The 16,930-nt window shown below is 36.3% G+C and overlaps 1 protein-coding gene across 1 annotated transcript; it reads left to right on the forward strand.

Annotated features, from left to right (window-relative positions):
• The first annotated feature begins 1,848 nt into the window (after positions 1–1,848).
• Positions 1,849–8,735, forward strand: LOC122050676 (pentatricopeptide repeat-containing protein At1g11900-like). The gene is made up of 2 exons (XM_042611564.1): positions 1,849–1,938; positions 8,013–8,735. Exons 1-2 carry the CDS (start codon positions 1,849–1,851, stop codon positions 8,733–8,735), a joined length of 813 nt encoding a protein of 270 aa, XP_042467498.1.
• The last annotated feature ends 8,195 nt before the right edge of the window (positions 8,736–16,930 follow it).

The raw sequence follows: 16,930 nt of genomic DNA on the forward strand, positions 1-16,930 counted from the left end.
TCTACAAATAAGGAAAGAGATCTAATCTCTTTTCTTAATCTTTTGTAGAAGAGATATTTTAATTTTAATTCTCTTCAATAAATTATATCTTCCGCATAAGAAAATTTTAAAATAAAAAATATTTTAAATTTAATGGGGGTCGGCCACCTAAGCTTGAGTTCAAGCTAGGGCCGGCCACCCATGAACCAAGGCTTGGCCGACCCTAGCTTGAACCATAAGCTAGCTTGGCCGGCCCCCTTATCATGGGTATGAAGGTGGGTATAGTACTCTATAAATAAGCGGCTACGATAGGGACCGAGAGGAGGAATTGGTTTTGGTCTCCCGATAAAATTAAGCATCCCGTGTTCGCCCCGAACACACAACTTAATTTTATCAATAATAATTCATTCCACTAGAAAACTATTATTAAACTACCGCACCAATCCCAAATTATATTTTTGGACTCCTTCTTATTATGAGTGTGTTAGTCTCCCTGTGTTTAAGATGTCGAATGTCCACTAATTAAATGAGTTACTGACAACTCATTTAATTAATATCATAATCCAAGAATAGTACCACTCAACCTTATCGTCATGTCGGACTAAGTCCACCTGCAGGGTTTAACATGACAATCTTTATGAGCTCATCTTGGGGACATTATCAACCTAGATTACTAGGACACAGTTTCCTTTTATAATCAACAACACACACTACAAGTGATATCATTTCCCAACTTATCGGGCTTATTGATTCATCGAACTAAATCTCACCCATTGATAAATTAAAGAAATAAATATTAAATATATGTGCTTGTTATTATATTAGGATTAAGAGCACACACTTCCATAATAACTGAGATATTTGTTCCTTTATAAAGTTAGTATAAAAGAAACAACCTCAAATGATCCTACTCAATACACTCTAAGTGTACTAGTGTAATTATATAGTTAAGATAAACTAATTCCTAATTACACTACGACCTTCCAATGGTTTGTTCCTTTCCATTTTGATCGTGAGCTATTGTTTATAATTTATAAGGTACTGATAACATCCTCTTCTGTATGTGACACCACATACTATGTTATCTACAATATAAATTAATTGAACAACTACAACTAAATGTAGACAATTTGACCAAATGTGATTCTTTATTCAAAATAAATGTTTACAAAAGCTTAGGCTTTCAGTATACACTCTAACAAGGGTAAAAATCCTTCGGGCATGCTCTATTCAGATTCCGAAAGTCAATGTAGACTAGCCACTTATTGCTCGGTTTGGAGACTAGCACTACATTGGCGAGCCAGCTCGGGAACAACACCTCCCGTATATGGCCAGCCTCCAAAAGCTTTTCAACTTCCGCCCTGATGATTACGTTCTGCTCGGCGCTGAAGACTCTTTTCTTCTGCTTCAAGGGCCGAGCGTCCGGTCGAACGTGAAGCTCGTGTTGTGCGACGCTCGGCGAGATGCCCAGTAGCTCGTGTGTCGACCATGCGAAGATGTCATGGTTCTGCCGCAGGCATCTGATGAGCTCTTCTTTCTGCTCCATCTCTAGGTCGGCCGCTACGAAAGTAGTGGCCTCCGGCCGGGCAGGATGGATTTGCACCTCCTGTTTTTCCTCATAAACTAGAGTAGGAGGTTTTTCTGTTATGGCATTTACCTCGATCCGGGGGTCTTTCGAGTAGACCTTGATTCGGCTCCGACCATCTCCACATAGCAACGCCGCATCACGAGCTGATCCCCTCTGACCTCGCCCACTTGGTCTTCCACGGGGAAATTGAGTTTTTGGCATAATGTAGAGACGACCGCCCTGAATTCGTTGAGACCGATCGCCCCAAGATCACATTGTAGGCGGAGGGGGCATCGACCACGATGAAGTTTGTGGTCCGCGTCCTCCGAAGCGGCACTTCTCCTAGCGAGGTAGCCAACCTGGCCTGCCCGACCGGCAGAACCTCGTTACCGGTGAACCCATACAGGGGGGTTGTCATCGACAAGAGCTCGGCTTGGTCAATTTGAAGCTGGTCGAACGCCTTTTTGAAGATAATATTGACCGAGCTTCCTGTATCAATAAAGATGCGATGAATAGTATAATTTGCTATTATCGCTCGGATGATGAGGGTGTTGTCGTGCGGCACTTCGACTCCCTCGAGGTCTCTGCGACCAAAGCTAATCTCGGGCCCCTGCGCCCGCTCTTGGCTACAGCCTACCGCGTGGATCCTCAGTTGCCGGGCGTGTGACTTCTGGGCTCGGTTGGAATCACCACCAGTTGGTCCACCGGCGATGATGTTGATCTCTCCTCAAGCAGCGTTACTTCTATTCTCTTCCTCACGGGCGATCGGTCGGCTCCGCTCGTGTGAGTCTCGTGGATGCTCATTCTGTTGAGACTTTCGGGCCGCAAAAATCACTTTTTGCGTTGCAGAAACCCCGAAGTTCCTAGCCACTGGATCCGTGCGAAGATAAAAATTACATGTACTTGTTTTCTTTCCTAGATCTACACTAGATCTACATGGATAAGAGATTACCCTTGTAGCGAAGCCCTTTGCAAAATCCCGCTCGTCCAAACATTGTCGGATCTCGAGTGTGTTCAAATGGACACACCTCTATACGTATCCAGACGAACAATAGAGATGGAGAAAAAACACTTAGAGTGTGCTAGCACTATAAGATGTTCAACCAAGGAGGAGGGGAGGGAGAGAAGAGAAGAAGAGAGGAAGAAGATGAAGTCTTTAATGAGCACACAATCTCATTCAATCACCCACTAGTGGCCGACCACAATTAGAGGGTTTTAAACCTCTATGGGATACCAAGAGTCAAGGCTTTTGGTTTTCCTCATGAGGTGGCACACACATGTGCTAACTTTGATGATGTAGAACATCATCATTGGCCCACCCTATGCCAAACTTGACCTTTCATCTTCCCTCTCAAGTCAAGTCAAACTTGACCTCTTATCTCCCATGGTTGATCAAATCTAACCTTTGGTTCAAGTCAATTTTAATTTAATGAATCTCTATTCATTGAATTAAATTGACTTAATGAGTCCAAGTCTAAATTAGACTCATTTAACACATGAATCAAATTGAGTCTAACTCAATTAGTTTAATTTGAATTACTCTTAATCCAATTTGGTTCATCACATGAACCTAATCCTCTTGGTTCATCATATGAACCTAATCTCCATCTAATTGCCCTTTGTGTGTGACCCTATAGGTTCTTGTAACGTTGGCAATGCTCCTAAACCCATTTAGAAGCATAAGTAATGAGTGGTATCTAGCAACACATCATTACTACCTAAGTTACAAGAATGTTGAGATCCAACATCACCTTGTGACTACTAATTGTGACTCTTCACAATATATGTCAATGTCCTTCTATTTTTAACATCTAAATTGATCAATGTGAGGCATAGACCGTGTCATTCCCTCTAATCAATCTAAATCTTGAACTCCAAGTAAACTCACTCTAATCAAATGAGCTCAATATCTCATATTGACTCATTTGGGCATGACCATGCACTTTGTGGTCTCACTCTATCAAGAATAATAATGCCACTCCTGTCATATAGGAGGGATAGATCCCATCTACATCACTCACATCCCTCCGCATAATTTGTTACATACCCAGTAATCGCCTTTATAGTCCACCCAATTACGGGTGACGTTTGACGAAGCCAAAGTATGTAACTCCTTATGTTGGGAACCATGGTGACTTCAGGTCCAAGGAGTAATAGTCATATTAATAGCCACATGAGAAAGTATATGACACTAATATAACGATCCATGATACTTTCTCATGGCGGGTCATTCAATATACATTCTCCAATGCATACCCATGTGTCAACTTGATATCTCTATATCCATGACTTGTGAGATCAAGTCATCGAGTTGACCTACATGCTAGTCTTATCACATTAACATTGTCCCTGAATGTTAATACTTGACTAGGAATGATTAAGAGTAGTGCTCTCTATATCATCTCACTATCGATTCAACCAATCGATTGATATAGATAAGAACCTTCTACTCAAGGACATTATTATACTTAGTTATTTGACACCAATACAAGTAAGTATAATAACCAAAAGGGAATATGATACAACAAGTCCATACAACAATCATCATATGATTGGCTCTAGGGCTCTAACTAACACATTCCTCCTTGGTTGATGCTGCTGTTGCCGCCCGGGTGACTCTCTAGCATCCCGCTGCCCGGTGCTTTGGTGATGATGCATTCGATCAGGTGAAGGCGATCGGCGCCGGTAGTTTCTTGGCGCTTTCCATTTGGCCTACGCCGTTCGGCCGCTACGTGTTGGACGACGTGCGACCTTGACTCTTGATGTGGCCTCATCCCCTCGACCCGGGGTCCTCTCGGTGGCTGATGACTGGTTAGAGGCCTCCGCTCGGCCGACGCCGCTAACTCTGCTGGCGCTTCCTTCTCCCAGGCCGCTTGTGCCTCCTCCACGTTAATGTATTCACTCGCCTTTTTTTAGCATTTGGTCATAGTCGCGTGGCGGCTTCCTAATGAGCGAGCGGAAGAAGTCTCCATCCGCCAGCCCCTGAGTGAAGGCATGCATCATGGTCTCGGATGAGACCACGGGGATGTCCAGAGCGGCTTGGTTGAATCGTTGGATGTAAGCTCGGAGAGTCTCTCTGGACCCTTGCTTCATAGAGAATAGACTAACGCTGATCTTTTGGTATATTCTAATATTGCATCATGGTCTCAAAGAAGCAGAGTATCGATATTGTAGCTACAGTGATGAAGAATGCATACCTCCGTCAAAGCCTGGGGTTCCTTATATAGGGATCCTGAGGAGGCGTGTGCACGCTTCCCAAAGCGTGCACACTCCTCAAAGCATACCTGGAATGGTTATGTCAGAAAAGTATATCTATCGCCATACCCTAACCGTCCGAGCATATCCCTGACATGACAGTGGAAGCTTCCACTATACGATTCTCTATCTGGTCCGGCCGCCGACCATGCCGCCTTTTCGAGGGCGCTTGTCTCGAGGAAGATATGGCCAGATGCCATTTTTGTCCATTTCGGGTCGAGCGGAAGGGTCGCTCGGCCTGTCGATCACTCGGTCGCTCGACTGACATCACAGTTGAGCCGAGCGTGTCATCCGCTCGGACGAGGGTGGCTAGCACGGTCTTCTGAACAACAGGGATCCTGCTCGGTTTCTGAGCGTCGGAAGCTCGACCTATGGCCAAGCTATCAGAGCGCCAGCTCGGGATGAGCTGATCGTCCAGGTGGGTCAACCGCTCGGCGAGATCAGATGGCGTTGACCTTGACCTCGACCTTGACCGCCACGAGGCCGTTGACCATCACCTGGGCGGGCCCCCCTTCTTACCACCGGATCAATAACAATTAGGAAAGAAACACTTGTGATAGAAAATGTTGGAAATTGCAAAAACCGCAAAACCTGATCTTTTATGAATTTAAATTATATTAAATTAATTTTAGATTCAATATTAGAATATATATATTTTTTAAAAAAATTAGAATTTAGAAGAGAAATAAAAAATTGAAAACATTTTATTTTATTCCCTTCTTTTCCGTTTCTTTTGGGGGTTTGGCTGGGGTGTCTCAGCGTCCACCGCCTTCTTCCTCTTCCATGGCGACGACGATCTTATCCTTATCGCGACAGTCATTCCAGGTTCTTCGAAGGATGCAATCAGTACGATCTCTTCGCGTCTTCACCTTTATAATCTCCTGATTCCGCGCCGTTTCTTGTTCCATTTTTAGTGGATTGATTGCTCGACAACTCTTTCTAATCAGAAGTTTAGTTTTAGGGTTCTCCAACTTATTATACATTTTATTAACGTTGCTTTTTCGTTTTTATTGTTTAATTCCCTTCAATAACTATGCCTCTAGAAGAATATTAGTTCTTGTTTTAATCGAACAGTTGGGTCATTTCCAGTAGTATATATGCTTCTTTGAATATGATCAGGTTCCATAATTGAATGAAGAGATTTGGGCTCATTAATTAGTTGTGCACCATGATTTCTTTATGAATTCTGAATCCTGATCATTTTAACACAATATTGGGGCATTGAAATTTCAGACATTCGGAAATGTAGGAGAAAGATTTAATTTTTTTTAAAATTTTTTTCTTTCGAGACAGCCATTCAGATAACAGTATGGTTATAGAATTCTGCACCATAGGACTATCTATATCTTAATATGATCAACAAGCTATGTTTGCCTTAGTATTTGGGGTAAGTTACATAGATCTTAAACACCCATACATGCTGCTCTATGCATATTTTAACATTCCTACTTACTGATAGACTGAAAGACTTATGGATAAGATTTAGCTTTGGGTCATCAGTGTTCAATTTGTCTAGTTAGCAAAAGATTAATTTCTTACTTAGCAAAGTCATTTGATTGAGTGTTGAAACAACATGCAATCTTTTGAAATCGTCTTACCACTTACTAGCAAATACAATTACACAAATTATCTTACCACTTACCAGCAAATACATGTGGAGTTTACTTACACTATGTTGTGGAAAAGAGTTACATGTATTTGTAAGGAGACCAGCAGTTAATGATATATTTAATATATCAAGAGCAATGGAGGACAATGCTTGGAGTAAATCTTTGTGCTATGCGCTTTCTTTATGAAACATGGAAAACTTGTAGAGGGTAAGAGGGAAAAGTGAGAACAAATAGGATCAAAAATAGACAAGTTATGTAGCTGCTTTGAAAGATTGCCTTTGTCGATGACTATGCGGACATAGGTTTTTTTTAGGTTGTGAAAACGATCCACTACATGAGATGGCTCACCTAAGAAGAGAATTGGATAAACACAGAAGGTAGCGATTGATGGATTGCTTAGCACTTAGGCAGGAGCATAGGCAAGGTGACATTACAATAGTGTTTAAATAACAAAGAGAAATAGATTAAATTAAAAATGACTTTAATGTGTGTGTACATATGACAACTGGAACTTCAATTACAATCACAAATAAAGAAGTCTTGATAGGAAGCACTAAATGCATAACAAAAATAATTTTTTTTATATTTCACATCACACCAAGAATAAAAAACACAACAAATTATAAAATTAAATGTTATATTCATAATTCCAAATTGTAAAACAATGCATGACTACCTTATAATTAATGTCATACTAAAATAGCAAATTGTTGATAAAATAACTATTTTCAAATAAACCAATAGCTTACAAAAAATTAGGTTTTTTTTTTGTTAAACTCACTTGGACCACCTATGCAGCCTACCTAGGACACCTAGACCACCTAGACCACCTTGATGGCTCGCTTGACCCCTGTTTAAAAGAAGCGGCTAGCTATTAGGCCAAGCAGCGTCTTGGTGAAACCACATAGGTAGCTTTTGTAAAACTATGAATACACAAATTAAATTATTTGGTGTTGAAAAATATCAGACACACATAACTTTAAGCATATAACAAAAATATTTTGGGTTAGAGAATTGCCCCCATAGGGATGTTTCCCCCTAGGCTCTCATAGAAGTTGTCTTGTCCTTGCTTCTCCAGTTGAACTCACTTTGAAAAATATCCCATAACTGACAAAATTCTGGGGAATAGATTTTTATATCAAAATAGTAAATGAAATATCATAACACTGATTAGATTGGCTTTCAATTCATTGATATACATCAACAGTGCTGATATTATTATATATGTAATTTATATTTTCCTAGAAAACATTAATTTGCAAGTATTAAAGATAAACTTGTTTATCTCAGCATTAAAGTTCCATTATGGCTGAATCTTTAATTCAGTTTAAGTTTGATGCTCGGTTCAATTTAATGTTGATTTGTCTTCATTTACCAACTCCTGATAGTCAATATTTTGATTGGTGTAAATCCTTAAAAAATATTCTATTTGATTCCGCAACTTATTTATTTTGTACATGTAAATAGGTTCTTGTGATCACCTTTTTCTGGCTTAACCTTTTTTCTTTCTCCCTGGATGAGTACAGTAGACACCTTTCCAGTTTCTATCCTAAGTTTAACAATGCATAACTACTTTTGTTTTTAATTTTTAATATTGGCAGAGGTACAACAGACCCTCATTTGTTCATCATGTTCTGTGGAATAACATGACCGTCAGTGGTAAGCATCCACCACTGTTGTCAATCACGCATTCCATCACAACACAAGAACCTTCTCGACAAGAAGATATAATCAAGGACTTGGAGCTCTTTATAAAGAGTAAGAAGGATATTGAAGCAATTTCAGTGAAGAAAATTTGTACAGAGTATATTGAGAAACTTTGTAGATCAGGCCATTTGGCAGATACTGCTCATGTATTTAGACATCTACATGGTGGAGACATCAAGCTGGGTCTAAATACCTATAACCTTCTTCTGGAAGGTGCAGTCGAAATGAATAATTTCACTCTTTTCTCTGAGGTCTTCAAGAGTTTGTTAATGTCTAAATTGTCTCCTGATATTATATCTTACAAAAAAGTTGCACAAACTCTTGAAAAGGTATCTGACTCAAATGTGATATGTGACTATGTGAAAGATGTATCTGACATTACAAGTTGCACAGATTGTATTGTGATAAACAGAATCATATACACGGCTGCTAAATTGGGGATGATTGATAAAAGCTTGATGATATTTGAAGTGTTGAAGAATCATCATCTGAAAATGGACACAATCACATTTAATACAGTTTTAGAGATATTAGGTAAAGGAGGTAGGACAAGCGAGATGCTATCTGAGTTTCTGGTGATGAAAGATCTTGGACATGTTCCTGATATTATTACTTAGAACACATTCATTAACAATTTGCGTAGATTTGGTAGGCTAGATCTCTGCAAGACAGTTGCAAGCGAAATATCCGAGAATGGAATTCAGTTAGATTTGCTAACTTATACTGCCCTAGTTGATGCATTTGGACGCCCAGGAAAGGTGGAAGATGCATTTTGGATATTTGAAGAGATGAAGAAATTTCATAACCCCTCCATATATGCCTGTTGTGCAATTATTAGCAACTTGAAAAAGATGGGAAAATTTGAACTAGCACTTCGTTTATCTTCAGAAATGAACTCGTGCACTACAAAACTTGCTGGTCCAGAAGAATTTAAACAGAGAAGAAAGAACAGATGGAAAATACAGTAAGTTGGATAAGATGGCGCCATGTTTTCCTCGTCATTTTGCTGCTGCAGAAGTTAGACATCTGATAAAGATTAAAGCTGCAACAAGAAAATTCAAGATCAAAGTTGGAAAAACTTGATTAACCAAGTTCGACACGGAAGTTCCTGTATCTGAAAAGGTGGAAAGGTTCTTTGGCAGGTAGCATAATGAAGTACACAAGAAGAACCCATCCTGTTATTTTGAAAAAGGTTCAGAGTGTACTAAAAGATGATTTGATTAGTAAGTACATCTGGAAAAAATCCTTTTGATGGATGGAGCGATCTTTAGCTGTATTGATTGAGTTGGAGACTTTCTAGCTGTCTGGATTGAGTACATTGATAAATATTAACAAATTGTGGAATGAACAAGTTTGTATCTGAACTGGGATTGTGAATTGACATTAAAGGTTTGGAGTGAAACCTTTTACCCTCTAGCCATTTGACGGTTGTTTATAAGTTGATCCCGTGATTTATCTTTTTTCACATAATTTGAGGTATGAGGGACGTTTTGGTGTGAGCATAATCAACTTTTGTTATAATGGGATTGTGAATTGGCATTAAAAATTTGGAATGGAACCTATTACTTTAGGAACGCCCTTTTGGGGTTTATGTTGTTTGTGTGGATAATATCAACTTATTGTACAAAGTCTTTTTCTTGCTAATTTTTTACATGCTTTTGGATCTCTTACTTTTCTTTTTAATTGTATGCTTAATTTCATACGGATGCCTCCTTTTTTGTAGAGTTCCTATACATTACTTGTTAAGCTTTCACATGCAATTCAAAGTAGGGAGAAGGACAATAGTTGCTTCTCAGGTGTGTTGAGAGACTATTTATAAATTTAACGATATAGAATGTTTAACAAAAGATTGATTTGATATGACATAACAAAGTATATGATAAATTTGATATAATGAACCTGAGATAGTGATAACAAAAGATAAATTTGACATGAAATATGAAAGTATATGATAGATTGATATAGTTAAAAGAATGAGAAGAATTCGATAATAACTTGTATTAAATATTTTTTATAATTAACTCTTTTTTTCTTTGGCAAAGTTACCATTTTTTTTTAAATGGAAAATTTTGGCCGGATTTTTTTTATGTGTATATGGAAAATAATGGGAATAAGTGATAATAAAATTCAAACTTTTAAATGTAAATGCGCCAAGTAGGGGCCGAAGATACGACTTCTGCTTAGGAAAAAACCGCGCTATCCACTGAGTTACAAGTGGATAAACTAAATATCTATAATTTAAAAGTTTTTTATCTTTAATTCTTTCCTTGGTGACATTTTATTTTTTATTTGGATAATCCAGGTGTCAAACTTTTGAAATTGACTAATCCTGCAAGTCAATTGGTCCGCCCAATGAAATTTTTTTATCAGTCACCAAGATAAATATGAAAAGCATAGATAAATTTTGTCAGATAATCTAATATTATGAGTGGTGCAAACATCATGCCGTATGATATATCCTACGAGAGAATCAAATCCTTATTGTATAGGAGTCTATACTTTTTACTAGCGCATCGTGCCCTAAGGGACACTCTTTTTCTTTTCTTGAACCTCCCAACTTTGGATAATGAACTGAAAATTTCTCTATCTTGACTGTTGTTATTATTGAGCCAATCCATAGTTTTGATGTCAAATGTACCTCTCTAGAGGCAATATCATATCTCAAGTTGAATTGTATGTTCTTATAGTACAAGGTGGTGCATCTCATGTGTCCCTTCATGCCCACCCTAAGGTATTTTAAAGAAAGGTAAATCATAGTAATTGAACGATATCTTAGGTGGTAAGGATTTTATTCCATATGTAATTGTTTCTCTAGATTTTGATCCCTATTTTCTTATTATAATTTACCATTTGAATACCAACTCGGTTGTGCCCATAAATGTTTGAATGGTATGTTTTTGATATAATGATCTAATTTTTATTAAGTTGATTGGGTGTTTAATTTGATCATATGAAATATATTTATTCAGATATATAAAGGAATATTTACCACTTTATATCTAACTTGCAATCAGATAGTTATTTTCTACAAGAGAAGAATGTCAAAAAGAAATATTTTTATAGTCTTATTTTTCTTCGATTTCTTTTAATCAAAAATGAAAGAAAGAAAGAAAATGAAAAAAAATAATTATATGACTTCTATGTTATCATGAAAAGTTAGCTTAGTTCTAAGATGAACTGAAGCTAATAAATAATTTTTTAATAAAATTATTTTCATTCATATTCTTTAATATCTTTATCAAATAAAATTATAATCTTTTCCATCTAAAAAGCAAATTAATTTCCATCAATCTTAAAGCTTTATTTTTTTCTTTAGTCATAATCTATATAATAAGAAATTGTAAAGTACATAAACAACCCAAAAGACCAAACCACAGCCCCTATATTTATATTCATACCATCTGAGCAACTAATAAATCTTAGGATCAATTTTTAATGAATATAAAATGTCTTATTGAATGATTAATCTTTCTCGTAAAAGACTAATGTATTAGAATATATAAATACTTTCATGATTTATCTTCGTTTAGAGAGTATGAAATTATCGTTTTGAAGGAACCACTGAGACGACGTTCACCTTTTCTCCAATATTTAAAACATTTAATCCAAAACCAAAAACGTACAAGCAAAACAGGACTGTTGCAAAAGTAAAAAAAATGGAAATCATGTCAAATAAGAACAGCTAAAAAAGCTCTTATTTATTTATAGCAATAGCTAAGATCTAAAGAATCTTATGGTGCAGATTAAATCTCCAGAGCGTTCTTGAAGGTATGGAGAATTTCTAGTAACTCTACACTTATCAAGAGTCGTATTATTTTATATGATTAATGAAGATCTCAATGCATTCAAGAAAATTCCGGAACGATGAAGATCATCTTGATAACTCATTCACAAATCTCCTCCATGTATGGGTTTGCTTCCTTTTCTGCATGCTTTGTTCAGTATTTAACAATGAATAATCAATCAATCTCAGCATATGCATTCTCATACAAATAAATAAACACTGGTTGGTTTATGGATGCACATGATGGCTGTTAAACAATATCAGTATCCACAGCATCTACTTCAATATTTCAATATTTTTTATACGTAGTTGATGTATCCATCCATCTCACCTCAGCCATCAGTCTTATCAGATTCTCTCAGTCGTCCACACGTGGCCATTAGTCTGAACAATAAATGGATTCTTGCATGACCATTAAGATTACAAGCTAGCTGTCAATTAATTATATTGCAGGTGATCTATCATTGTCATGAGATATTTGCTTCCAGTGGTTCGATAGGGAAAGCAGCTGGGAGCTTCATAGATTTTGTTAAAAGTGAATTGTTCAATATAACGGGATTAAATCATGATAATATTAGAACATAATATTTATTAGATTAAATTTTTTATTAATCGATTAATTGACCGTATCCTTAAATACATTATAAATTGTACCACTTTGATATAGACAAAGTATAATAATAAGTTTATTGTTTGCATCTTTCCTCTTGTTCAACTGCTCTAATATGATTTCCCTGAGCAATAAGAAATTGCTCTTAAACTATCTTTTTTGTGATCGGACAACTATACGAAGCAGAATAAGAAAATGATAAGAAAAAAAAAAGTGAGAATAATAATAAATTTTATTATTCATTAATATTTATTCTAAAGACAGTATAATATATAATGTTTAAAAGGTATTTGGTTAATTGATTAATTAATAAATAATAGAATTATTCTAATAATTATAACAGAATTATCCTAATACTAATTAGATTTGATTTTGTGATTTGATCAGGTCAATTCTGATGACGTTGAGTTTACTTGCTAACTTGTTGAAACGTTGTTTGGATAATCACTTAAAAAAGATATTAGGAATTTGATTTTCGACAGAAATATAAAAGACGGATAACGTTCACGAATAAAATGAAAATCAATTTCCACATATTTTGTACGAGCATGAAAGATTATATTAGCTGTAAGATATGTTGCTCCAATATTATCGCACTAAATTTTTGGTGCAATATTTAATGCAAAATAAAGTTAAAAAAGAAGTGATTGAAGCCAAATAATTTTAGACGTTGTATTTGCTATAGGTTTATATTTAGCCTCAATGCTTGAACGAGATACCGTAGATTACTTTTTCGAATTCCTTGAGATAAGATTTTGTTCGAGAAATATTACATATCCACTTGTAGATCATCTGTTTTCAGGAGAGCTTGCCCAATCTACATCACTATATGCATGTAAATCTCGAGACGATTAACGATATAAAAGAAGACCATATAAAATAGTACTTTTGAGATAGCAAAGTATTCTTTTTTACATTATCCTAATTTTGCTTAGTTTGAGCATGCATAAATTGACAAGGATGATTTACTACAAAGGTAATATCAGGTCGTGTGATAGTAACATATTATAAGGCTCCAACAATGCTTTGATAAATTTATGGATCGAACAGAGCAAGAGAGGATGAAGTTGTAGAGTTGTTTATAGAAATTGGTGTAAAAACTGGACGTGCACCATTCATTTTGGCTCTTTGGAGAAGCCCAGTAATGTATTTGCTTTGAGAGAGAAGATAGCCTTCCTCATGTAGAATAAGTTCAATACTAAGAAAAAATGAGCATTACTCAAATCTCAAGTAGGAAATTCTTGATTAAGAAGATTTAATATAGTTATGATATTCTTGTGATCATTGCCGATTATTAGGATGTCATCCATATAAATAAGAAAAAATATCATAGATCCATCATTATATTTGTGGAATAGAGACAAATCAGTCTTTGTTCTAGAAATCTTTGAGCTTGAACCAATTAGATAATCGATGAAACCATGAACGAGGAGCTTATCGAAGACTATATAAGGATTTCTTGAGTTAACAAACATGAGATAGAAATTATGGATGAATGAACCCAGGTGGTTGTTCTATAAATGCAGTTTCCTCAAGATGACCATGAAGAAATGCATTTGAAATGTCTAATTATCGAACATGCTAATTAGAACTAACAACTATCGATAATAACAAGTCTAACAGATGTAATTTTGATGACTAATCTAAAAGTGTCATTGAAGTCAATACCTGATTGTTGACTAAATCCTTTGGCTATAAGTCAAGCTTTGTGTCGTTCAAGAGAACCATTAGCTTGATGCTTAAGACAGAATATCCATTTAGAGCCCACAACATTCATGGAGGGAGTGCGCGGAACTAGGCTCCATGCTCCATTACGAAGAAGTGCATTAAATTCTGTAGCCATTGTACTATGCCAATTTGGATCCTTATTTACTTGTGTAAAACAAGTTGGTCCAATAGATTTTAAAAACACCACAAGAGCTCATGGAAGGGGATGCCAAGTTGTGATTGGTGGATAACGTGCATAGATGTCACTTAATGGAAGCATGAGACAAGGAGCATTATCATATGATGTATTTGTTGGCGATGAGGATGTAGACTGACATGGTGATTTAGATGATGGACTTGTATTAACTGAAGATCAAGAACTGGAGAGAATATTATCTTTGGTTGGTGAGACTTCTGAGATTGGAGCAGTAACTTGAGGTGATTTTGATGGTATAGGGGACTTATTAGAGAGCTTTGGAGAAGGACCTAGGATGCATCACTTTCGACAATGGTAGGTGGCATCAAAAAGGTGCCACTTGTCTCTGGAGGAGAGATCGAAGAAGCTACTGAAAAAGGGAATAGAGATTCATCAAAAGTAACATGTCGTGAAATATAAATTCATCCTGTTGGTATATGTAAGTAATGATAACCGTGGTGCAAATTGCTATAACCAAGGAAAATACATTGTAGTGAATGAGAGTCAAGTTTGTGTTTAGAGTAGGGCCATAACCACATATAACATGCACAATCAAAAATTTGAAGGAAAGTGTAATCAAGAGTTTGTCTATAAAGTTTTTCAAAAAGACACTTATGATTGAGCAATGAAGTAGGAAGTCGATTTATGAGATATATGGCAGTGCTAATAGCTTCATCCCAAAATTTAAGAGGAACTAATACATGATGGAGAAGTACCAAAACAGTTTTAATTATATGTCTATGTTTTCTCTCAGCAGAGCCATTTTGCTCTGGAGTGTAAGGACAAGAGATTCAATGAACAATTTCACAAGAGACAAGATGATAATGGAGAGCTTGATACTCGCCTCCCCAGTCAGAATGAAGAGAGATTATTTTATGATTAAAATACTATTTAACTTATTTTTGAAAATGATAGAATATGACAAATAAATCAGATTTCCTTCTCATAGGATAGAGCCAAGTATTTACTAAAATGATCGATGAAGGAAACATAATATAAAAAACCTTAGTTAGATAAGATAGGTGTAGGGCTCCAAATATCAGAATAAATTATTTTAAGTGGAAAACTAGAAACATGATGGAAAGAATAAAAAGGCAACTTATGATTTTTAACTTCCATGCATGCCCTACATGAATGAAATGGAGAGGAGGTGAAGGAAGTAGGTAAACTATACATCTTGATGATTGTCTGAACAATGCGAAGACAAGGATGGCAAGTCGAGAATGTCAAGATGGTTTATTTGTGCGTTCACCAATAAAAACTTCAATGGAAGAACTTTGAAGAGAGTAGAGATCATTTTTTATGCCACCATGAAATAAGATAGTATTTGTTCCTATATTTTTAATAAGATAATGATTGTGATAAAATTCAAACACGATATTGTTGTCAAAACAAAATTGACGTGTGGAAAGTAAACTTTTGGTAATAGATGAAACATGAAAGATGTTGCACATGTGAAAAGATGATTAGATAAATGAATGTATGTGTTTTCAAGATTAGCAATTTGCAAACCTGAACCATCACCTACTTGAACCGTATCTAAGCCATAATACGACAATACGTCTATAAGGATATTACAATCTGATGTGATATGATGTGTTACTCCAGTGTCAATATACCATTCTGTAGTTGAAAACTCTAGGGGTTTACCATGAGTAGGCACAGATGAGAGGGCTTTAGGAAAGACTTGTGAAGCAGTTGACTGTCTTGAAGTTGAACCGTTGCCCACTTGTACAGTGTCAGGACCATGATAGGAGGAGGCTTTTGTAAGAATATCATAATCTGATGTAACATGATGAGTTGTTCCATAATCTGGATGTCATCCTTCAGCAAAATTTAAATCAAATTTTTTATAACATTGATGAGTAAAGTGACCATTCTTGAGATAAATCGACAATGCCCTCATCCTCGACCTTGTCCTTGTCCTCGTCCTCATTCTCATCCACCTTGATTTCCTTGATTTTGTTGATGATGGGTAGTACTATCAATCTTGTAAGTCGTATGTGCCGAAAGAGCAAGAGAATTTGAGATCCTTTGAGATTGTAATTATAGAAGTATCTCATGTGAAGAGAGCAAGTCATGAAGGGTATCAAGTGACACTTGATCTATGTGAATAGTTATGCTAGGAATAAAGCTGTCATATTGAGGCCCCAATCCTGCAAGAACATGTATTAGTAAATCTGGATCTGAAATGATGGCCGATCGTAGCTAAATTATTAGCAATGATCTTTATTGATTGCATATATTCATTGATAGACTTGTTTCTTTATTGCACCGATTGTAATTGCATGCAAAGTTGAAGAACACGTGCTTGAGAGTATGAAGCAAAGGTTCAAGTAAGAGCTTCCTATATTTGATGAGAACTATCAAGCCCTACAATTGTAGGAAGTATAGACTCACTAATCGTTGAAATCAACCATGCCATAATTAATTGATCCTTCTTGCTCCATATAGCATAGTTTGAATCGTCTTCTTGTGGTTTAAGAGAAGTACCATCAACAACTCCGAGTAGATC

Source organism: Zingiber officinale, chromosome 3A, assembly GCF_018446385.1.
Source record: "Zingiber officinale cultivar Zhangliang chromosome 3A, Zo_v1.1, whole genome shotgun sequence".
NCBI classification, from domain to species: Eukaryota; Viridiplantae; Streptophyta; class Magnoliopsida; order Zingiberales; family Zingiberaceae; genus Zingiber; species Zingiber officinale.